The sequence below is a fragment of the Petaurus breviceps genome, unplaced genomic scaffold (genome assembly GCF_028583685.1).
Source record: "Petaurus breviceps papuanus isolate PSGF00001 unplaced genomic scaffold, PetGlider_PUasm1.0 91041, whole genome shotgun sequence".
Classification (NCBI taxonomy): Eukaryota; Metazoa; Chordata; class Mammalia; order Diprotodontia; family Petauridae; genus Petaurus; species Petaurus breviceps.
The window spans coordinates 22,125,953-22,150,942 of NW_027187400.1; the positions used below are offsets into that span (position 1 = coordinate 22,125,953).

Sequence of the window (24,990 nt, forward strand, 5' to 3'; positions counted from 1 at the left end):
GCACGCCGCGCTCCGAGCTGCATCCAATCAGAGCTGCAGCAGTGAGCACATCATCCTGTTCTTCCCCAGTGATTTCCTTGCTGGAGCCATTGAGAGCAGTGCCGCGGAGGAGAGCTGAGGCAGGACAACATAAAAACCCGGTATATAAGCGGGAGTGAGGGGGCATGATGGAGGAAAAAAGAAGAACTCAGGGGGCATGATGGAGTGAAAAGAAGGACTGATGGTCATAATTTTTTTATTCTGTCTGTTTTGACCCCCAGACATGAGTACAAAAAGGAAGAGCTATGGTATACTGTTGAGTATAAGAAAGCAATTGTATAGGAGTCACATGGCAAGAATCTTGCAGTTTTCTGTAAAGAAAAACTTTTGGATCTTCGAATGGTCAGAAAATGGAGAGCAGATTATAATAACCTCAATCAACAGGTGGATGAGGGAAAAGGGAAAAAGCGCAGGTCTGGATCAGGTCGGCAGCCCTTATATCCTGACTTGGAGATCCTCATTGGTGAATGGATTGCTGACAGGAAAGCAAAGGCCTTGGTTGTGCGCAGGGCTGATATTCAAGCACTTGCCCTTTCAATGGCACCAGAGTTTGAAATGGTCTCAGAAGGATTCAAAGCATCACAACACTGGTTGGACGGTTTCCTTCAACGGTATGAACTGTCCCTAAGAAGATCAACAACACTGTTTAAGCTGGAAGATGCTGAAGTTATTAAACGTGCACTTGCATTCAAGTCCTTTATTGATAGGATCGACATTTCCAAGTACCAAACCTGCAATATGATTGCTATGGATGAAACTGCAGTGTTTATGGGACAAGGATCTCAAACAACAATTCATCACAGGGGTGCAACGTCACTCTACATTCCCACCACTGGCTATGAAAGTGCACGGGTCACCTGTGTTTTGGCAATTCATTTGGATGGAAAGAAAGCCACACCTCTAATCATCAGTAAGGGCAAGAAAGATAAGATTGAATGTGTATCTGGCATTTACGTTCTTGAAACCAAAAAAGCCTGGTGTACACAAGCCGTTTATAAGAAAGTGGGTTGATTTAATGCTGCCACTTGTTATGCGAGGTAACCAAAGAGGTCTGATAGTCTGGGATTCAGCCAGCACTCACCGCGCTAAAGAAATGAAGAACTTCCTTGCAGAGAGAAGAATAGATCAAGTAATGATTCCTGCAGGAATGACTGCCTATCTCCAGGCCCTTGATATTGCAATAAACAAGCCATTCAAAGACCATTTGCGCATGGAAGTCAATGACTACATTGAAAATAGGATGGAAAGAAATCAGTGTGGAAACTTTGTGAAGCCCTGTCTGCAAGAAGTCATGACTTGGGTGAAGAAGTCATGGGATAAAATTACTGACAGCTGTGTCGCCAAGGCACTACGAGCAGGTTACCTGGACAAGACATATTCATTTAAAGAGAGCTATATTGCTGGACATGACAGATTGGGTCCACTTCTTCTGAAGGAAATGGAGGCGCAAGACATCCAGGACGGAATTCAGGGTATGGACACTTATGACAATGTTGTTGAAGAAGATGACATGATCATTATTGAATAAAGGTACATTTTTTTGTTCACATTTACCTGTTTATTAAAATTGCTGTCAATGTTCATTAAAATAAGCCCTCCCCTGAAAATAAGCCCTCTGGTGTTTTTCTGTCCAAAAAAATTAATAAGACAGTGTCTTATTATCGGGGAAACACGGTAGAGCCATCTATGGATCAAGCATGCCAAAGTCCAATCAAAGCAGGAGGTAAGTGTACAGTTAGTGTGCAGGATTGAGGAGATGGGAATAATGGAACGGTCAGAAAGACAGACAATAGAATTTAAACAATGACATTCTCTGTTCTAAAGACCCTCCCAGCTCTGACTTTCTGTGTTCTAAAATCCCTCCCAGCTCCATATTCTGAAATCCTCTTAAGATATGCTCAGAAACTAACTTCTAGATGACTAAAGTACAAGAATTCTGGGTAATTACCTGCCTCCATATCCACAGGGGGTTTGACCTTTTCTTGAGGAAGAGGTACTTTTCGCTTCCCAAAAGCTTCCAGAGCTGGGTGGGCTGGGAGGGAGAAGAAGCAGTGAAGTCACCAAGCAGAATTAGAACTACTAAGACTACTCCAAACGTCAGAACAGAGACTTAACCACTTAGCAGACACTGTTTCAATGGCCTTACCAGCAGTGGGGAACAGGCACTGGAGTCAGAGGATCCAAGTTCAGATCCTGCCTCTGCTGTCTGACCTTAGGCAAATCACTTGATCTCCCTGGGTCTCAATTTTACACACACACACACACACACACACACACACACACACACATGCATGTGTGCGCGTGCACATGTGTGTATGTGTGTGTTTATCAGCTGGTGGGACAATGGACAGTGCACTGGGTCTGGACTCAAAAAGAGCTTACTCCAAATTCAGCCTCAGACACTATCTGTGTGACCCTAAGAAGGTCACTTAACCTCCATCTGTCTCAGTTTTCTCAACTGTAAAGTGAGGGTAATAATAGCACCTACCTCCCAAGATTATTGTAAAGGTCAAATATTTGTAAAAATCATTAGCACAGTGGCCAGCACATAGTAGGTGCTTAATAAATGCTGGCTATGTTGCAAGTGATGGTGATGTGTAGCCTTGGTTGGCAGGGGATTAGCCTCATTCTGCTTGGCTCCAGAGGGCAGAAGTAGGGTAGGAGGGGCAGAGCAATGGATTTAGGCTCAAGGAAAAACTTCCTAACAATGAAAGTGGTCTTAAAGTGTAATGGGGGGATCCCTAGAGGTAATGACTTCCCCATCAATGGAAGGCCTCACACAAAAATCTGGAAGCTCGTCGGTTTGGATCTTTACTAAGAGGAATCATTTGTGTATAGTTATGGGCTGCCCCGTGTGGGTTCTAATGTAGTTTCTTACTCTGAGATCCTGCATCAGAATGTATTCTTTGGTTTTTTGGGGGGAGTTAAGTGACTTGACCAAGGTCATAAGGCTAGTTTTGTGTGTGTGTTAGGTGTCTGAGGCTGGATCCGAACTCAGGTCCTCCTGACTCCAAGGCCAGTGCTCTATTCACTGTGCCACCTAGACGCCCCATCAGAATGTATTCTAAAGCCAGAACCCTACAACAACAAGAGAACCTCAGAGACCACATAGTCCAATCCCTTGGTTTTCCAGTTCTAGAATCTGAGGCAGGGGAAGCTCTTCCAGATAAGAAGGACCTAGATTCAAACCCATACCATCTGACTCCATTCTCCAGTAGCTAAATTGTCAAAGAATATGAATAAGCAGTTTTCAAAAGAACAAGCTGCAAAGTATTCACAATCGTATGAAAAAATGCTCCAAATCACTAACAAAAAGAGAAATGCAAATCCAAACATCCCTGAAGCTTCACTTCATACTCTGCATATTGGCAAAAATTATTTAAAAAAAGACAATGACCAAAGCTTTTTGGAGTCTGGGCCTGTCTCTTTTTAAATTATATCCCCAGCACTTAGCCCAAGGCCTGCACATAGTAGGTGCTTAATAAATCCTTATTAGATTGGATTGGGGACCAAACAAACAAATCTCAGTATAAGGAAAATGATATTTCAAGTTTACCCCAGTCTGAGACTGCGTTCTCAGCTTTGATGTTACCCTGTCTTCCAGTGTATCATTCTCTCTGAATTTCCAATTTGGGGAAAACATTGTGGGTGATTTCAAAAGAGTACTCGTGATCCAGACCCCAAGTTCCTCTAAAGAATGTGGTCTGATGAGTAAACAGGGTTTTTTTTCAACAGGCTGAGACCTAGCAGGGGTAGACCCAAACACCTCAAACTTGCCCATGACGAATGCGGGCTCCCAGCAATATTAAGGAGGAACAAAGAACACCATGACTTGTTTCTGTAGTTACTTTTATTCTCAAGGCTAATTGTTTGTTGGAAGGAAAGCTTGGTTGGGGCTTTGAATTTTAGTCTTATGGACTATAAGAGCAGGAGGGGACTTTCAAGATCCTTGAACCCAAGAGTTCTTAAACTTCTCTGGCTCTTGGGCCTTTTGGATGGATAATTGGTTGGTCATGGTCCTTTATTCTAGAAGAGGACCAAAAATGACATCACTGTCAGGGTCAAGGCACAGTGTGTCCAACTGTGGCTGCTCAGACCAATACAAACTTGGAAAGCTCTACCATAGGTCAGGAACAAATAGTCCGTGTGAAGATTTGGGGTGGAGATGTCTAAATTTGCCCATCTCACATTTCTTTGGGGTAATCAATATGGTGAAACTGATGGAACACTTTTCAGAATCATTATTTTAAATGCAAAAAAAAATACAGACCTCAGGTTAAGGATTCCCACAGAGTTTAGTCCAATCTTCTTATTTTGCAGAGAAGGCTGAGAGGATAATTGACTTGTTCAAAAGTCACAAGAACTCATAAATGAAAGAACCAAGCCTTGAGTTTAGACCACAACATGGGTATTTTAGAGTAGGAGTTCCTTTTTGTTTATGAGTTGTACTAGATGACTGATGAGGCTCCTCCAATTTAGAAGTCAGTCAGAGCCAGTAAACGTTAATTAAGGATCTACTACGTTCCAGGCACTGTGTTAAACGCTGGGGATATAAGAAAAGCTTAAGGTAATTCCTGCCCATTAATGTATCTCAGATAACAAAGGGAAGTGGTTGAATGGGATTATATAAAATTTCTATGATAAAGGTTGGGCAATATACACATATATATCTCTCTATAAAATGATAATCATTAAATATCATATTTTTGGCCAAAGTCTGAATTAATCAAACTGACTGCTTTGCTTTGCTTTAGAAATGTCTTTTTCTGTGTTAGCATCTCCAGAGACCAGATAAAGCAGAAAGTGGGATTTTCCCTTATCTTGGGACATAATTCATTCAGAAGGAAAACCGAGACATCCTGAGATCATAAATTCCAAATGGATTTTATATTTGCTCTCTGAGTGAGCTCAGAAAATACCTCTTCCTATGTCAACAAAGCCAGATGAGGCTTACTTTATGGCCCTTAAGGATGAGACCCTTAATTTGAAGCACTGAGTTGAGTAATGGGACTTTTTCTTACCTTAATATTTTGGACATATACTATGTTATGGAATGTTGATGATAAAGAAAACACAGATATCCTGAATCATTATTTCAATGGACACTTTTTCAACTCTTTTATTTTATTGTATTTACCATCTATTCAATTAAGAAAATTTCTTTCCCATATAATGATTAAACATTTACAGAGATCATAAATTTGTGTGACAAAGCCCCCCTGAATTGGGATGGTTCTAAAATGTATTTAAGCTTTCTCATTCCTTTGTTCAGGAGTTAGAACTCAAGTTTCTAACTCCTTGTACAAGTCTGCTAGTCTTAAGGGAATAAATGTTGTAAATGTATATCACCTAGCCTGTTGTCTCCTTTAACCAAACTGTTTAAAGGTTAACAATACACTCACACACACATATATAAAAACATATAATTCATGAATGTATAAGAACAATTGCCATTCTCCACTAGCCAAATGGTCAAAGAATATGGATAAGCAGTTCTCAAAAGATCAATTGCAAAGTATTCACTATGACATAAATAAATGCTCCAAATCACTAGTAATAAGAGAAATGCAAACCAAAACAACCCTGAAGTTTCACCTCATATTCTGCATATTGGCAAAAATAATAAAAAATGGCAATAGTCAATGTTGAAGGGGTTGTGGATAGATAGACCCACTAATACATTGTTGGTGGAGCTGAGAAATGGTTGAACCATTTTGGAAATCAATTTGGAATCATGTAAAGTTACTAAAATGGGGGCGGCCAGGTAGCACAGCAAGTAAGAGCACCGGCTCCAGTGTTGAGAAGACCTAGAGATTGAATCCCGGGCTCAGACACTTAGCACCCACCCAGAAACACCTGGCGGTGTAACCTTGAGCAAGTTACTTAACCCCAATTGCTTAGGGGTGGCCAGGTGGCTCAGTGAGTAAGAGCACCGGCTCCAGTGTTGGCACAACCTGGAGGTCGAATCCCGGGCTCAGACACTCAGCACCACACCCAGAAATAACTGGCCGTGTAACCTTGAGCAAGTTACTTAACCCTGATTTTGAGCAAGTTACTTAACCCTGATTGCTTAAAAAAAAAAAGTTACTAAAATGTTCGTACTCTTTGAACCAGAGACTTGATTATTAGGCTTATATACCAAGGAAGCCACCGAAAAGAAAAAAATGTTTCTATAGGCTCCAAAATGTTTATAGCAGCAATTTTTTTTACGATAACTAAGAATTGGGGGAGAGGGGTGCAGAGCCAAGATGGTGGAGTAGAAGCAGGAAATTCTGTGAGCTCCCACCACAACAACCCCCAATACCTATAAAATATGACTCTAAACAAATTTTAGAGCTACAGAACCCACAAAGTGACAGAGAGAAACAAATCTCCTATTGAAGCCAGCCTGGCAGACCTATAGGAAGAGTCTATCACACCAGACTGGAAGCTGAGCACAGTCCCACATGAGCCATGCCAAGCTCGGGGCAGCCCGGAGCAGTGGCCCAAACTGGCCAGAGCAGACTTAAGGAGAATGAATCACTAGCAGTTGTGGCAGTTTCTAGATTTCTCAACCCATAAAGGCCAAAGAGAAAGCAAAAGGTCAGTGGGGAACTTTGTTGTAAATGGGTGATGGAAGAGTGTGGTCTGGCCCCTGCCCCCAAGGTGAGAGGTGGTGGAGGCTCAGCAGCTGCAGTTGCTGCAGCATGGCTGCCTCCAGAGCTCCTGGCCTGCAGATTGTAGGGGGACCAAGGGACCATGTAGAGGGTCATCACTTTTGCTTTGACCTGTCTGGATCTGGATCGCAGTCTTGGGTGGTGATCCTGGGGTATGTGACAGTGTGCCAGAGCTTGGGGTGTCTGTAGAGAGGATGTCCTCCTCAGACCTCTGACAACATTTGTGAATACCGCAGAGATTTGGGACAAGGCTCTCCACTTGGGAAGCAGACTTCTACCATGGCAAAGTGCTCAAAAGTAAAGTAATTGGCTGGCAAGATGAGCAAGCAGAGGAAGCACAACCAGAACACAGAATCCTTTTTTGGGGACAAAGAGGATCAAAATAAGGAACCAAAAGAAGTCAAGAAAGGCAAAATTCCTGCATCAAAAGCCTCCAAGGAAAATATGAACTGGTTACAGGCCATGGAGGAGTTCAAGAAGGATTTTGAAAATCAAGTAAGAGAAGTGGGGGAAAAATGGGAAGAGAAATGAGAGTGATGCAAGAAAATCATGGAAAGCTCTTTCTAGTAAGTCCAGAGTCAGACCGCACAAAATGGGGTGAGTGATCCATGGTCAGAGGAAAGGTGCCAACTCCGTCTTCCATGCCCATGTGAAGCACAGGAAAGGGGCCACCAAGCTTCGGGCTGTCAACTTTACTGAGAGGCATGGCTACATTAAGGGTATCGTAAAGGACATAATCCATGATCCAGGCCAAGGGGCTCCTCTTGCAAAAGTAGCTTTTCGGGATCCTTACCAATTTAAAAAGAGGACAGAGTTGTTTATTGCTGCCAAAGGCATCCACACTGGCCAGTTTGTGTACTGTGGTAAGAAAGCTCAGCTCAACATTGGCAATGTCCTCCCAGTTGGTACTATGCCTGAAGGGACCATAGTGCGTTGTCTTGAAGAAAAGCCTGGGCACCAGGGTAAGCTTGCCCGGGCATCTGGAAACTATGCCACAGTGATTTCCCACAAACCTGAAACCAAGAAAACACAAGTGAAGCTACCTTCAGGCTCTAAGAAAGTGATCTCCTCTGCTAACAGAGCTGTGGTTGGTGTTGTTGCTGGAGGAGGTCGTATTGATAAACCCATTCTTAAGGCAGGTCGTGCCTATCACAAATACAAGGCCAAGAGAAACTGCTGGCCTCGTGTCCGGGGTGTGGCCATGAATCCTGTGGAACATCCCTTTGGAGGAGGTAATCACCAGCATATTGGAAAACCATCCACCATTCAAAGAGATGCCCCAGCTGGACGAAAGGTTGGTCTCATCACTGCCCGGCGTACTGGTCGACTCCAGGGTACCAAGACTATACAGGAGAAGGAGAACTAAAGTACAGAATCCTGACAATAAAAATTATTTTGGAAATTGTATAAATAGAATTATATTTATAACTCATTGGTGGTTGCTTTAGAATTTGGAACCTCACAACAATGCTGTGGGACTAAGTAACATTGCTATTTATATAGGGCTTTTATATCTAAAAAAAAAAAAAAAACCCAGGGCCTTTTGACTTTGAGACTAGTAAGTTCTTATACCTCATCAGTAAATAATTTGAGCATAAAAAAAATCATGTAAAGCAAGTCAACAGCTTGCTAAAGGAGACCCTAAAAAATATTGAAGAAAATAACACATTAAAAATAGACTAACTCATATGGCAAAAGAGGCCCAAAAAGCCAATAAGGAGAAGAATGCCTTAAAAAGCTGAATTGCCCAGATGGAAAAGGAATTTCAAAAATTCACTGAAGAGAATAATTCCTTCAAAATTAGATTGGAGCAAATGGAAGCTAAGGACTTTATGAGAAATCAAGATATTATAAAACAGATCCAAACAAATGAAAAAACAGAAGGCAATGTGAAATATCTCATCAGAAAAACCACTGACGGAGAAAGGGGGGACGGAGTCAAGATGGCGGAGTAGAAACATGACCTCCCCATGGCTCTGGCTCCCACCTTCCCCAATCCATGTAAAAAGGGGACTCTAAACAAACTTTGGAGCTGCAGAACCCACAAAAAGACACAGAGAAGCTAACCTCCCACTGAGGACAGCCCAGCAGGTCAGCAGGAATCGGCCAGCCCAGTGCTCTGGATGCCCAGCCCAGACCCACGCCAAGGCTTTAGCCCCAGGGCAGGCCTGACCAGCCACGGGCCAGAGGAACTCCAGATCAGCAGCAGCTGTGGCCATTTCTAGATTTATCAACACATAGATGGAAAGGACAAAGTGAGAGGTCAGTGCAGTCTGGACTTTGGGACCCAGTAAGTGGGAGTGCATGGCTTTTGCCCCTAGGGCAAGAAGCAGCTGAGATGCCGGCACAGCCAGCCAGCCACATGGCAGCTTCAACTCCTGGCCTGCAGATTGTAGGGGGACCAAGCAACCAGTCTGAGGGGTAATTGCTCTTGCTTTAACCTTCTTGGATCTGGATTGCAGTCTAGGGTGGAGGTCTGGAGCGTGTGTCCAGCTTGCCAGAGTGTGTGGAGACCTCAGAGAGAGCACCCATCTAATACCTCTGGCAGCTGAGAAAACCCCAGCATTTGGGATGAAAGCTCCCCTGTCTGGTGGCAGAATCCTACTGTGGCAAAAAGTCAAGTGACTGAGGGGTGACATGACCAGGCAAAGGAAACAAAGCACACAGGAGATTCCAACATTAGACTCCTATTTTGGGGACAAAAAGGAGCAAAGCATGGAACAGGAGGAAGACAGTGAAGTCAGAACTCCTGCACCAAAAGTTTCAAAGGAAAATACAAGCTGGTTACAGGCCATAGAGGACCTTAAGAAGCAGATAAGAGAAGTGGAGGAAAAATTGGGAAAAGAAATGAGAATGAAGCAAGAAAATTACTAAATGAGAGTCAACAGCCTGACTGAGGAAAATAACACCTTGAAAAATAGACTAACTCAAATGGCAAAAGAGGCTCAAAAAGGCAATGAGGAGAAGAATACCTTAATAAGTCGAATTTGCCAAATGGAAAAAGAATCTCAAAAGCTCACTGAGGAGAATCATTGCTTCAGAATTAGATTAGAGCAAATGGAAGCTAATGACTTTATGAGAAATCAAGATGCTGTTAAACAGATCCAAACAAATGAAAGAATAGAAGGCAATGTGAAATATCTCATGGGAAAAACCACTGACCTGGAAAATAGATCCAGGAGAGATAATTTAAAAATTATTGGACTACCTGAAAGACATTATCAAAGCAAGAACCTAGAAATCATCCTCCAGGAAGTTCTCAAAGAAAACTGTCCTGATGTTTTAGAACCAGAGGGCAAAATAGAGGTTGAAAGAATCCACCAATCACCTCCTGAAAAAGATCCCAAAAAGAAAACTCCTAGGAATATTATAGCCAGGTTCTGGAATTCCCAGATCAAGGAGAGAATATTACAAGCAGCCAGGAAGAAACAATTTGAATATTGTGGAAACACAATCAAGATAACCCAGGATCTGGCAGCTTCTACACTGAGGGATAGAAGGGCTTGGAATGTGATATTCCAGAGGGCAAAGGAGCTGGGATTAAAACCAAGAATCACCTACCCAGCAAAACTGAGTATCATGTTTCAGGGGAAAATATGGTTATTCAGTGGAATAGAGGACTTTCAAGCATTCTTGATGAAAAAACCAGAGTTGAATAGAAAATTTGACATTCAGATACAAGAAGCAAGAGAAGCATGAGAAGGTAAACAGGGAAAAGAAACCATAAGGAACTTATCAAAGTTGAACTATTAACATTCCTACATGGAAAAACAATAATTGTAACTTGTGAAAATTTTCTCAGTAGTTGAAGGGAATAGAAATATATGTGTGTGTGTATGTGTGTGTGTATGAGGGTATATGGGTATATGAATACATATGTGAATGTGTATATATGTTTACAGGTATACATAGATAGAGGGCACAGGACTAATTTAACAGGAAGGGATGATACTTAAAAGGTAAAATTAAGAGGTGAGAGAGGAATATAATGAGAGGATATGGGGAGAGACAGAATGGGGTAAACTATCTCATATAGAAGAGGCAAGGGAAAATGGTTACAATGGAGGGGAAGAATAGGAAGGCAAAAGGGAATGGGTCAAACTTATTCCCATTGAATTTGGCTTGAGGAGGGAATGAAATACACACTAAATAGGGTATCTCACCCTCCAGGAGAGTAGGGGGGAATGAGAGGGGGGATGATGGAGGGGAGAGCAGGTTGGGGGGGGGAGGGAAGTTGGAAGCATGCACTTTTGAAAAGGGATGGGATCAAAGTAGAGAATAGAACAAGTGGGAGGTGGGATAGGAGGGAGGGAAATATAGTCACTCTTTTACAATATATCTACTATGTTATTGTTTTGCATTAGACACACATGTACAACCTAATACTGAACTGCTTATCTTCCCAGTAAGGGTGGGTGTCAAGGGAGGAAGGGAATGAATCTGGAATTCAAAGTTTTAAAATCAAATATTTATATATACATATATATATATATACTATTATTTATACTATTTTACATGTAATTTGGAAATAAGATATATAGGCACTGGGGCATAGAGATCCACTGGAAAAGTCGAAAGGGGTATGGGAGAAAATATGGGAGAGAGTAGATTGGAGGAGGGAATGTACTGTGGGACTGCTATTTTGGGGCAGTGGGTAGGGGAAAAACGGGGAGAAAATTTGTAACTTAAAATCTGGCGGAAATGAATGATATAAATCAGAAGTTAATAAAGCATTTGAAAAAAAAGAAAAGAAATGAAAACCCACTGACCTGGAAAATAGATCCAGGAGAGATCATTTAAAAATTATTGGACTACCTGAAAGCCATGATAAAAAAAAAAAAGAACCTAGAAATCATCCTTCAAGAAATTCTAAAGGAAAATTGCCCTGACATTCTAGAGCCAGAGGGCAAAATGGAAATTGAAAGAATTCACCTATTGCCTCTTGAAAAAAGATTCCAAAAAGAAAACTCCTAGGAATATTATAGCCAAATTCCAGAGTTCCCAGGTCAAGGAGAAAATATGACTAGCAGCCAGGAAAAAATAATTTGAGTATTGTGGAAACACAATCAGGATAACACAAGATTTAGGAGCTTCTACTTAGGGGACTGAAAAGCTTGGAATATGATATTTCAGAGCTCAAAGGAGGTGGGATGAAAACCAAGAATCACCTACCCAGAAAAATTGAGTATAATGCTTCAAGGGAAAATATGGTCATTCAATGAAATAGAGGACTTTCAAGCATTCTTGATGATAACTAAGAACTGGAAACAAAGTAGATTCCCATCAGTTGGGAAATGGCTAAACAAATTGTGGTCCAAGAAGGTAATGCAATAAGACTGTGTTGTAAAAAATTATGAGTGTGACAAATATAGAGAAATATGGAGAAACTCATATGAATTGATACAGAATAAAGGAAGCAGAGCCAAGAAAACAGTATGCACAGAAACTGCAACAATATAAGTGGAAAAATGGTGACATACCAAAAAATAAAAAAATACAACAAAATTATTAAAAGTGGGATGCAAATAAAGAGATAAGAGGAGACATCCCTCTAATCTACCTCTTTGTGGAGGTGGAAGGTCTGCATGTGTTATACAGTGCACATGTTTTCAGAGTTTTTCAATGTATCAAATAGTTGGGTTGCCTTTTTCCCTCTAAAAATACTATTTGTCACATGGAATGGCTCTCTGGGAAATGGAGGGAGAGGAATACATGGGATACTATGACAATGCAAGAACATAAAATATCAGTAAAAACTTATTTTTAAAAAGTTGTTTTTTGAAATAAAAAGGCAATTTCTGTCCTCAAAGATCTCACAATCTACAGGAAGCTACAACACCTGAGAATAGGGTGATGAGCAGGGAGCACACACAACAAAATCTTGCAGACGGTGGGAAAAGTTCTGAGGAGGTATGAGTTTATAAATTGGTTCCATCTTGTGGAATGATGAGTTTCTGGAGATGATGAAGTTCAGGAAAGTAGCTGAGTGAGAACTCTCCAGTCCATGATTCTGCTACCAGTCTCTTCAATTTGTGATTCTGGAATTATGGGAATATCCACGGAACCCTTGACAGGACTACCGCCAATCAAAATGATTGACATGCAGACATCAAGGAGGCTAAACCATAGATGCTTCAGCATTGATCCAGAGTTCTTAATTAACTCTGAGCAAGGAAAAGAATTAGAAACGTTTACAATACTGATGCCAGTCTCCCCAATTCTGTGATTCTGATGTGGTGTAGGGAAAAGAGTTCTGGATTTGGAGTGAGAGAACATGGATCCTGCCTTTGCCACTTACTGCTTCTGTGACTTTGGACAAGTCACCTCTCTGGGGCTTAGCTTGTTGATCTGTAAAATGGGGAAATTTCCATTGATTTGAAGCTTAAAGGTCCCTCAGAAGTCACCTAATCCATTGATGTCAAATTCAAATAGAAATAGATCCTTGCCAGTGCATATTGACTTAGAAAACCACAAATTAACATTATCTATGTTGTACTGTATTTTTATTTATTTTGTTAAACATTTCCCAATTGCATTTTCATCTGGTTTGGGCCACACTAGGAAGTTTTGCTGGTGGCTTATAGCTGCTGACCTAGTTTGACACCTCAGATATAGTCCAGCCCTTTCTTTTACAGGAGAGGAAACTGAGGCCAGCAAAGTTAAGTGACTTGTCCAAAGTCACATAAGTAGTAATCATCAGAGCTGGGACCTGAACCCCAACCTAATTCTGCTACCAGTCTCTTCAATTCTGTGATTCTGGAATTATAGGAATATCCACGGAACCCTTGACAGGACTACTGCCAATCAAAATGATTGACATGCAGACATCAAGGAGGCTAAACCAAGGTTTGTTGTTTGGATTAGATGACCTCCAGGGTTCCTTCCAGTCTTACACATATGAAATGATATATTCAGTTTTCTTTTTGCTACATACACCAAACTAGAAATATCAGCCCACATGTATTGATTGGACTTGAGTCCTAAAGGTGAAATGCGAATGCAAAGAAATTCAAACAAACTTGTGGAAATGCAAACACATGTTCTCTTAATGGTCATTCATGGCCTCATTTAGGCCAAGCAGCATTTACTCAATCCACTGAATTTGGAAACAGAGATTTATACAGACACCAATGATGGATTGTTTGCTATCCTTCCCTCCCTGTATACAGAGGGCTAAGATAAGCACAAATCAAACCGTAAAATCGCAGTACAAAAGTCCAAAGCTCCCCACTATGCACAGAGCTTGCTGAGTCATTGATCCCCAAGAGCTCACCAGATAATCCTTCAAGCTCAGCAATTCTTAGTGAAAGTTACTTCTCTGTCACTCTGGGAGGGGCAATCAACCCCCTCAAAGAAAGGGGGAAGCTTCATAAGGAAGAACCAAAGTCTCCAGGCAGGCCTAGTTCAGTGTCTTTTGTGGTTTTCCTGTTTTCTCTTTCCTACACTGCTTCCCTCCACTTCTCAGAGTGGGGAGTTAGAGGTTATCACCTCTTATTTTACAAAGAGGAAACTGAGGCAAACAGAAGTCAAGTAACTTGCCCAGGGTCACACAGCTAAGTATCAGGTGAGATTTGACCCTGGATGTCCCTTACTCCAAGGTTCTCCTTCATGCTCTCTAGTTTAAACCAGAGTGGAAGGAAGGTAGGGAGCTCAGGGTCTAGAAGGCCTCTACTCCAAATGACAGGTGAGCCCTGCCTTCTAGAAAATCTCATGGTGTTCTTGTCAGGCAATGCCAGGGAGACTGAAGAAGCAACAGGTATGAAGTAAGATGGCACTGGAGAGGGGCACCTGGTACCCACCCAGTTATCCCTGGGACTGGTGGATCTGTGGGGTCCCATCAATTGGAATGGTTAGCAGTATCTAGGGGCCTCCTGCAGTTCCCCTGACAGGCAGGAGTGCCCTTAATCTTTGCCCAGGGATCACAAGATCTGAAGAGAAGGCACCACACCGTGAACACAAATCCCAGTCAGACTTCCTTTTTGAGTCAAGCGGTATACCACAGGGGACAGTCTGAGAGCCTACTTCAAGGCACCCGCATTCTCCAACGGGTATATTTACAGTAAGGCATGTGCCAGTCTGGCCCCAGAAAGCATTTCGGGAAGGGGACTGAGGGTGTTGGGTATGGGGGGGGAGGGGGGAGTAAGCAGTGACCTAGGGCCAAAGCTGGCCAATTGGCCTCTGCCACTTTGGACAGAATGGATTCCAGGCCCCTAGATGAAGACAGCCAAGAGTGCCTGGGTAGTCTGGACTTGGACTCCAAGGGAGCAATGGAGAGATGATGGGGAAGGAGAAACCCTTCCATCTCCCCCAGCAAACCAAGCCACCCATTAAGCTCTTCAGTGCTCCTCTTGTCCCTAAGTCTCTTCTTTCTTTAAAATGTAGGAATGTGACAGGGTATAGGCATCTGGCCAAAGCCAGAATATTTTCAGGAACATTCCAGGGTAATCCATAAAGCAATCCAGGAAGGTCAGCTCAGGCTCTGCTCCTGAGACCCATGGCTTGCAGAGATGGCCTCTCAGCTCTGTCCCAGCTTGTCTCAGCTTCCGAAGCTTGCTCTCAGAGATGCCTGGCCTCTTCCTCTGGCCCTCACTTGGCAGACACAGTTGTTGGCCAATGGTACTCCTTCCCTTCCTCCTCCACGGAGAACATGACTTCAATGTGGCCCCCTGGGGACAGCTCTGTCTCTTGCTCCGGATAACGGGCAGACTGGTCTGTCTCCAGGGCCTGCTCCTCAAGTGCCAAGGTCGCAGTGGGGTTCCTGCCCTCAGACACTCTAGCAACAGACCCGACAATCACTGTGTCAGCTTTCATGATATAAATATTCTCTGCAAGGCAAGAGGATGGGGTGAAGCTGGAGTTGGACAAACACCGTAATGGTCACAGGGAACATTTCTATAGCATTCTGAGGGTTACAAAGCATTTTATAAACATGACCTCCCTGGGACCTCACCTTGGGAGATAGGTGCTATTATTAACCCCATTTTCCAGGTGAAGAAATTGAGGCTCAGACACTCTTCCACCATATAGGGCCTCACCATCATTTTATTTTATTTTTTGGAGGCAACTGGGGTTAAATGACTTGGCCAGGGTCACATAGCTAATGTCTGAGGCCAGATTTGATCTCAGGTCATCCTGACTCCAGGGCTGGTTTTCTATCTACTGTACCATCTGGCTGCCTCTCCTTCATTTTATAAGAATAGGGATAGATTCTGGTCCTGTGATGTTACTGGAATAGGAAACTCCCCCTACAGTTGCCTGGAATCGATGACATGACCTTTGATCAGGGTTACACATCGGGGATGGTCAGAGGCAAGTTATACCTGCCTGTTAAACCTGTTTTGGCAGGTAACGAGTTAAGGAGGCCTCAGCCCCACAGCAGGGACTGCCCACCTCTTCCCACTTCCCTCCCTTCCTTGGTCCAGGAGCAGCAACCCGAGGCTGGTTAGACTTCCTGTCCCCCACCTGCTGAATTTAGGGAAGTTTCTCTCTGTGGGGAACTGTGGTTCCTTGTGTGTCTGGGCCACTGGGCACTAATGCGGGGTGGGTGGAGCACTAGGGAAAAGGCTCCCCAATGTCTGGGATGAGCTGGGGAGACCCCCCACCCCACCACAAAGGCTCAAGGAGGAAATGGCTCTCCCTTGGGAAACACCGGAGCTGTCACTCAGACTCTCCCTGGGATCCCAGCTCCACTTTTTGGTAAACAACATCCTGGTTCTCTAAGATGAAGTGCAGTTTCGGAGTCAGACATCATGGGTCCAAATCCCAGTACAGACATTTAGCATCTATATGACCTTGGGCATCTCACTTAACCTCTGGGCTGACAATTTCTCCTCTGTAAAGTGGAGTGGTAATAGATTGCCTCGAAGGTCCCTTCCAGAGCCATGATCCTAAGCTTCAAAGCTGTTTAATCTTTCTGGGTCTCACTTTCCTCATCTGTAAAATGGGGGAGGGGTGAACTAGACAGCTTCTGAGGTCCCTTATAGCTTGAGATTTATGACCAACCATATGATGTCCTGATTCCAAGATCGTGAGTGGGACTTGTCTCTCTGGCTCTGGATTTGCTGGAAGGTGGAAGATGACAAAAAAGTCATTGTTGAGCTAGCTTCCGAAGAAAGCCTCTGGCTCCCATTGTGGGCCCTGGGATTAGGGGATAGCTTTGCCCGATCCCTTGGCTGAAGATGTTACTGAAGTGACATTTTCAGGGTAGACTTGATCCCTTCTCCACAGCTCCATCTACCGTAGGCAGTCCCCAGGCAACAGGCTTCTCCTTCCTTGGGATACCAGTCTAGACATACCTGGGCAGATACCCAGGCTGGTCCTTTTAAGGAGCACCTGTGCCCCTGAACACCAACCACTAGCCAGAGCATATCCTGGCCTACATGCCAGGCACAATGGAGTATAATGGGGAAAAATGGGACTGGATTTGTAAGAAGACCTGGATTTCAATCTCTGGGCCTCAGTTTCCGCATCTGTAAAATGGATTAGATTAGATCAGTAGCTCCCAAAATATAGTCTGAAGACCCTTGAAGTCCCTGAGAACCATATAGACAATACCCACTCAGGGCATCATGGGACCACAGATCCAGAGCTAGAAGGGACCTCATCTAGTTCTATCCTCTCATTTGACAGATGAAGAAACTGAGGTCCAGGGAAGGGAAATGACCTAGAATCATAGCATCAGACACTCAGAGCTGGAAGGGACCTCAGAAATCAAAACTATCTTCATAACAATGCTAAGACATTATTTGCCTATTAAAATGCTCCTCTCCTTTCCACCTCTATATCTGCATGAATCTGGATTTTTTTTTTTTTACAAATTTTTTCTATCAATCTCCAGTCTTCATTGCACCCCTCCAATGTAACCAGCTCTGTGTTGTTAGTACAGCTCCTGGCACAAAGGAGTTCTATAACTATTTCCTTATTCCTGTCTTTCTCCTTCCCTCCCTCCCTCCTTCCCCTCTTTCCTTCCTTCCCTCCTTCTTCCCTCTCTCCCCTCTTTCCCTCCTTCCTACCTCCCTCCCTTTCCTCTCCCTTCCCTTCCTTCCTTCCTTTCTTCCTTCCCTCTCATATACACTGCCTCCTTCAAGACCCAAGCCAGAATTGACTTTCTCCTAGTCTAGGGAAATAACCCCAGCTCACTCTGAGCGCTTCCTTTTGATAATCATTAAATATCATATATTTGGCCAAAGTCTGAATTAATCAAACGGACTGCTTTGCTTTAATTTAAAAATGCCTTTTCCTGTGTCAGCAACTCCAGAGACCAGATAAGGCTGGAAGTAGGGTTTCCTCCTACCTTGGGACATACTCCATATGGGAGGAAAACAGAGACATCCTGAGATCATAAATTCTTAAATGGGCCCTGCTTTGTCTTTGCTCTCTGAGTGGGCTCAGAGAATATTTCTTCCTATGTCAACAAAGCCAGACCAGGCTTACTTTATGGCCCTTAAGGATGAGACTCTTAACTCGAGGCATTAACTTGAGTAATGGGACTTTTTCTTATCTTAATGTTTTTGGACATATACTATGTTATGAAAAGTTAATGGTAAAGAAAACACAGATATCTTGGATCATAATTTCAATTGACACTTTGTCAACTCTCTTGTTTTATTGTATTTACTATCTGTTCAATTAAGAAAACTCCTTTCTCATAGAGTGATTAAACATTTATGGAGATCATAAATTTGTGTGATAGCCACCCTGAATTGGGATGATTCTAAAGTGTATTTAAGCTTTCTGAATCTTTTGTTCAGGAGTTAGACCTTAGCTTCTTGTACATACAAGTTCGCTAGTTTTAAGGGAATAAAATGAAATAACTGTATGTCACTATTTGTCTCCTTTAATCAAAATCATAAAGGTTAATCCTTTGCAACATTCCATCATGACTCATGTATTCCATTCTATGCCCTGTCTCTTTGCATTTGCCCAAGCACACAGTGATTATTTCCATATTCTTCAGTGATTTATTCATTTAGCAACCACTAATTGGGCATGTAAAACCTCATGTGTGTACTTCCTCAGGTTGTCTCTGCTTTCCCTTCCCCTCCCCCACACAAATCAGGTGTTCTCTCTCAATACTTTTACATCCATTTGGTGCTTAAATGAGTGCTTTTAGAAAGGAGGGGTGCTGGGAATTATCATAAAACACTGACATTTCTATAACTCTTTAGTCTTTGCTAAGAGCCTTTCTCACCCCAAGCCCTGGGAAGTAGGCAGTGTAAGTGAGATTGCCCGATTTTGTTGATAAGGAACTTCAGATTTAAATGATTTGCCCAAGATCATGCAGCTGATAAATCTGCAAGATCATAGATTAAGAGCTGAAGGAAAAGTCAGAGGAAGACATTGGTATGACAGAATGTTGGCTATGCAATCAGAGGGCTTGGGTGCAAATCCCAACTCTGCCAGGAACCTTGGAAGTGACAATTCAATCTCTCTGGACTTGAGTTACCTCATGAAGAGATCAGATGAATAATCTCCAGACTTCCTTCCAGCCCTAAAGCTCTCATCCAGTCTAATATCCTCATTTTGTGAAGGGAGAAACTGAAGCCTGAAGAGTGTGATTTGCCTAACACTGTAGTAAGTTTTGGAGCTGAGTCTGAACCCAGAAAACCCACTATCAAGGCTAGAAGGGTGAACAACCTTTGTACCACTCTGGCACTTTCACTTGCTAATGAAGTTTTCCAGTGTCAAGGTCTTGGCTCCTCCCAACCAGACAGCTTCACATACCAGACCCTCCAGTGACTCACCAATCTGGTTATTAGTGTGTTCTGTGGTGGCCCTGGACTCAGGAACATCCCCAGAGCCAAGATTCTCAGTAGCGTTCAGATCCAGGCCAATGTGTTCCTTGGAGAAGGAGGTCACGTGGTTGTTTGTCTCCAGAGGGGGGCGACTACTCATTAGCCCTTGCTTTTCGGAGATCTCAGCATTCCTTGGAAGACTCTTGGACTGCTGACATAGAAAATATGGGCTTGAAAAATGAGGGACCCAATATGACCCTTGGGATAGGGGAGACCTCAACAAGAAGTCTTATTGCTGATGCTAAGAACGTTGGTCTAAGGGGGATGGGTGTGGGCTGTACCCACCTCTGTCAGAGCCAAGCTTCTGGCTTGGTAATACATAGGTATATGTACCTGTACATGCTATACATACAATGTGTGTTTATAGTGCTCACACATATATAATGTATATATGTTGTTGTTCGATCATTTTTCAGTTGTGTTGGACTTTTTATGACCCTATTTGAGGTTACCATAGATGCTAGAGTGGTTTGTCATTTCTTTCTCCAGTTCATTTTACAGATAAGGAAACTGAGGCAAAAAGGTAAAGTGACTTTCCCAGGGTCACAAAACTAGTGAGTATTTGAGGCTGAATTTGAACTCAAGTCTTTCTGACTTCAGGGCCAGATTCTATCCATTGAATCACCTAGCTGCTCAGAGTATGTATACATATGTGTGTGTGTATATATATATGTATGTATATATGTAAACATACATAAACATACATACACATCTGTATTTGCAAACAAATATAAATATTAGCCATTATTATTAATATTATTCAGAGATCAATGTGGTCTGGAACAGCTAGCCATATATGTATATATATATATATAGACATACAGTGAATATAATCTCTCTCTATATATATTTTACATATATACTTCTAAAAAATCTTATTTGAATCTCATAACAACCCAGTCAGGTAGGTACAATTAGTATTCCCATTTTCAGCTTTATAAACTAAGGCAGAGAGGTTGATTGATTTGCCCTAGCCCAGAATCCAACAGCTCTAGACCTAGAGAAGGAAAGGGACCTAAGAAGCCCTTGAGCCCAACACCCTTCATTTTACAGATGAGGAAACTGAAGTTGGGAAAGGGTAAGTGACTTGCCCGGGGTCACACAAGTAGTCAGTATCTGGGTCAGGAATTGAACTCAGGTCTTTCTGACTCCAAGTTGAGTTCCCTAGCCACTGTACTGCATTACCTCTTCAAAGGAACTCTGTAGCCCTTATAGACTACAGTGTGCCCTTGTTGAGCACTTGATCACATGTATCATGTGCACATCTGGGTGTCCTGTCACCCCAAGTAGACTAGAAGTTCCCCGAGGCCAGGGATCAAGTACATTTCTGTGCTCCCTGGTGCAGCACAATGCAAGAATGGGCACACAGCAGGGGGGATGAAGGGGACAATGATTGAGAGAAAGGGTTTGGATGAGAAACTCTCCGTGGTAACCAGCTCTGACAGTCTGGGTTCTAAGGCCCCTTCCAGCTCTGACATCCTGTTTTCTAAGGGCCCTCCCAGTTCTGACATCCTGTGTTCTAAGGGCCCTCCCAGCTCTGACATCCTGTGTTCTAAGGGCCTTCCCAGTTCTGACATCCTGTGTTCTAAGGGCCCTCCCAGCTCTGACATTCTGTGTTCTATTTTTTTTTTTTGAGGGGGAAGGTAAGGCAGTTAGGGTTAAGTGACTTGCCCATGGTCATACAGCTAATAAGTGTCAAGTGTCTGAGGTTAGATTTGAACTCAGGTCCTCCTGATTTTAGCGCTGGTGCTCTGTTCACTGTGCCACCTAGCTGCCCCCTGAAATTCTCTGTTCTAAGGCTCCTCCCAGCTCTGATATTCTGTATTCTAAGGCCCCTCCCAGCTCTGATATTCTCTGTTCTAAGGCCCCTCCCAGCTCTGACATTCTGTGTCCTAAGGCTCCTCCCAGTTCTGACATTTTATTAATCAAGGATTAATTCCTACTCCAGAGAGCCCTAGATGAAGCTAGACTTTGTCCAGACAACTTTCACTCTATTCCAGGCAGGTCTTGAGTGGAAAATTAATCTTGTAAACCTTAATCTTTTTGGCTGGAGGGAAGAGGGGAAGTAGGTGATGGGTTATGACACCCTTGACCTCCCCCATTCTTTAATCTTCAAATCAGGAAAAAAAAAAAGAATGTTAAGGTCCCAGTAGTGGAGGCCAAGACAGACCTTGATGGCACCTCCATGGGGTATGGGGGAGGATAGGGAGCAGGGAAAGGAGAGAAGAGCCAAGAGAACAGAGCTTCTGAGGGCAGCAAGCTCAAAGCTGTAACTGCAATCCAGTTTCCTTCTTTCTACCCTGCCCTGTCCCCAAGTCTCCCCCCCAAGCTTGCTTGGTTTAAGAGTATAAACTTTCTACCACCTCCCAGGCAGACTCACTTAACCTTGACCTCCCAGGTTATCATCACTCAGCTCTATGACCCTGCTTTGGCCCTGAGGAAGGAGGAATATCCCTTTCCCAATCCTCAGTCCAATTCAGGGTAGCCCAAGGCTCAGGCTGGTGTCAGGCTGGGATACATCAGGAGAGGGGGATGCTCTAGGTTCCTAGGACTGGCTACTCCCTAGGCAGGATAGAGCTCTGGGCCTGGAGTCTAGGAGGCTAGGGTTCAAATCCAGCCTCAGATATTTGCTAGCTGTGTGACCCTGGACAAGTCACTTAACCTCTGTTTGCCTCAGTCTCCTCAACTGTAAAATGGGGAATAAAAGTAGCACTTATTTCCTATGGTTGTTGTGAGGATACGATAAGATTATGTTTGTAAAGCATGTAGTAGGCACTTTGTAAGGGCTTGGTTGTTTTTTTCTTCCTTCCTTTCACCAGCCAAAAAGGTCCCTGGGCCAGGTGCAAAGGGAGGGAAACAAGGAAATGGTGTCTTTGTCCTGGGCCCTCTGGACTCTGCCTTGGCCCCTCCTCAGAAAAGCTTCAGCCCTGAGCTGAAAAATCAGGAGTGAGACGGTAAGAGCAGATGGCTGGTTGCCACTCCATCCTGGAAAACCCCAGTGGGATAAGCCAGCACTTGTGGCTTGGGTTCCTGGCATCAGCTCCAGCCCCGCAGGAGAAAGCCCTCCCCAGATTCAGTCCCTCCTAGATCAGGGGCAGAGACGAGGGGTCTCAGCCCAGGGCCAGGCTGGACAGCTCCCAGCTCAGGAGTCCAAACACAGGCTCCCTCATTCTGGAAGGCCAGAAGAGATTTGGGGAAGCCTATCAGCCCTCAGCAGAATGCTGAGGGGATCCGATGGAAGCTGTTTGAGGAAGGGAAAGATTTAGGGGATTCTAACCCAGGGAGAGGGCTGACTTACTTGGCAATTTTTCCTGGGGCTGTAACCTAGAACACAAACAAAAGAATCATGGTCAGTAAATTCCCACAGAGACCCTGATGGAGCACAGATTTAGAGGCTGGTTCACTAGTCAGATCTCCTTTTACAAAGGAAGAAGCCGAGAGGAGCATAGGAGCCTAGATCTAGAACCACATGGTCACCAAATCCAACCCCCTCATTTACAGATGAGGAAAACGATGCCCATAGAAGTAAAGAGAATTGCCCAAGCTCACAGAGACAGTGAGCATTAAAGGTGGGATTTAAACCTATGACCTCTGATTACAATTCCAACTTCTTGGCAGCACCCCAGTTGGGGTGAAGCCCAATTAATTCCATGGAGGAAACTGGCTGGAGGAGGTAGGAGGGAGAGAAAATGAATACTTGTTGGTTGAGAAAAAAATTAAAATTTAATTTAAAAAAAAGTTCCTGAAGCACAGTAACCTGTCTTTGATAGAAGTGGCAAAGGACCAGAGAGGGCTCAGCTGATACTCATCCCCTAATTGATCTCTCCTCCAAATACTTAGCTAAACCCTTTCCGAACTTCTAGGACGTGACTAAAACAATAGCATTATGACATCATAATTATATGTGAAGTAGGTTAACAGATCATTTAAAACTCAAAACACAGGAAATGAACATTAACCTTTTCCAAGTAGTCCCCTTAGGGCTTTACACGCTTATTCTACAGAACACCTAGAAAACAAAGTTCTCACCACCTAGTCCTTGGCACCGTCAGATGATTCAACGTAAGAAACTCATATGATTTTATCAGGGGAGATGGCACTAAAAAAGAGGCATCCATTTCTGCTTTATTGCCGCTGCACCCCAAGGATCGGGAGCCCTTGCTATCTGACTGGCGGCCAAAACCTTCCATAAGGGCCGTCTCCTCTGAGAAAAGAAACCATTTCCCTTTTCTATTGTATCTTTGATGCAGCGCAGTGCATACAGTAAGCACTTAATAAATGCTTTATTCATTCATTCATCCGTTATTCCCGTACTGCTGCCATTGTTGGAAATATGGTAGTAATTCCCCTTCAAAAAAAAAGTCTGTGACGTGTTCCTCTGCATCTCTACCATGACCATCATCATTTACTGACAATCCAAGGAAAGGGACATGTGATGTCATTGACAGAGGGAAGTTCAATGTGAGGACACTTCCTCTGCCAACCATACAGGCGGACACCTCATCTTCTAACTTGTCTTTAAGGCTTCCTGCATCCCTGAGAGACTAGGGGACGTGCCTAGGGTCACACTGTCAGGATGTGTCAGAGGTCTTCCTAGCTTTCAGGACACCCACTCACTACTCCATGTTGCTTCCCCAAAGATATTAAAAGGTTGGAAATCACTTTACTGGCATCATCATTTCAAACTTACAACAATCCTGTAAATTGGGCACTAGGGGTATTACCATCCTTGTTTTTTCAGAGGAGGAAACTGAGGCAAACAGAGGTTTGGTGACTTACTCAAAGTCATATAGTAAAAGTTTTAGGGGGTGGCCAGGTAGCACAGTGAGTAAGAGCACCGGCTCCAGTGTTGGGATGACCTGGGGATCGAATCCAGACTGCAACACTTAGCACCCACCCAGAAACACCTGGCCATGTAACCTTGAGCAAGTTCCTTAACCCCCATTGCTTAGGGGCGCCCAGGTGGCTCAATGAGTAAGAGCACTGGCTCCAGTGTCAGAATGACCTGGGATCGAATCCAGGCTCAGATACTTAGCACCACACCCAGAAATAACTGGCCGTGTAACCTTGAGCAAGTTACTTAACCCCGATTGCTTAAAAAAAAAAAAGTTTTAGGCAGGATTTGAACCGAGGTTTTTCTGGGTCCAAGTGTAACACTCTATGTATGAATGATGGGAAATCTTCATATTTTAAGGGTAGATACAACTGTCTCATTTGAAGATGGTGAGTAGATAAGAGCACTGGACCTGGAGTTAAGAAGACTTGAGCTCAAATCTTGCCTTTGATGCTTACTAGCTGTGTGACCCTGGGCAAGTCACTTAATGTGTTTCTGCCTCAATCTGCTCAGCTGTAAAATGGGATAGAAAGTTTTAGTCCAACTCCCTCAGTCGACTGACTCTGAGCCTGGCATAGTGAATGGCATACTGGGCTTGTACTCAGGGAGAACTGGGTTCATGCCCCACTTGTAACACTTACTGCCCATGTGACCTTGGGCAAGTCAC

The 24,990-nt window shown here is 43.5% G+C and overlaps 1 protein-coding gene and 1 pseudogene across 1 annotated transcript in view; one reads left to right on the forward strand and one right to left on the reverse strand.

Annotated features, from left to right (window-relative positions):
- The first annotated feature begins 7,287 nt into the window (after window positions 1-7,287).
- LOC138154370 (large ribosomal subunit protein uL2 pseudogene) lies at window positions 7,288-8,111 on the forward strand (annotated as a pseudogene).
- A 4,146-nt stretch (window positions 8,112-12,257) lies between these two features.
- The window catches only part of TNFRSF8 (TNF receptor superfamily member 8), a 73,789-nt gene continuing 61,056 nt past the window's right edge, over window positions 12,258-24,990 (reverse strand). The window contains exons 9-11 of the mRNA XM_069078300.1: window positions 22,788-22,813; window positions 19,439-19,640; window positions 12,258-15,520 (exon numbers count right to left, since the gene is read on the reverse strand). Coding sequence (XP_068934401.1) covers window positions 15,282-15,520; window positions 19,439-19,640; window positions 22,788-22,813 — 467 coding nt within the window. The 3' untranslated portion in view covers window positions 12,258-15,281. The remainder of the gene's footprint in view (window positions 15,521-19,438; window positions 19,641-22,787; window positions 22,814-24,990) is intronic.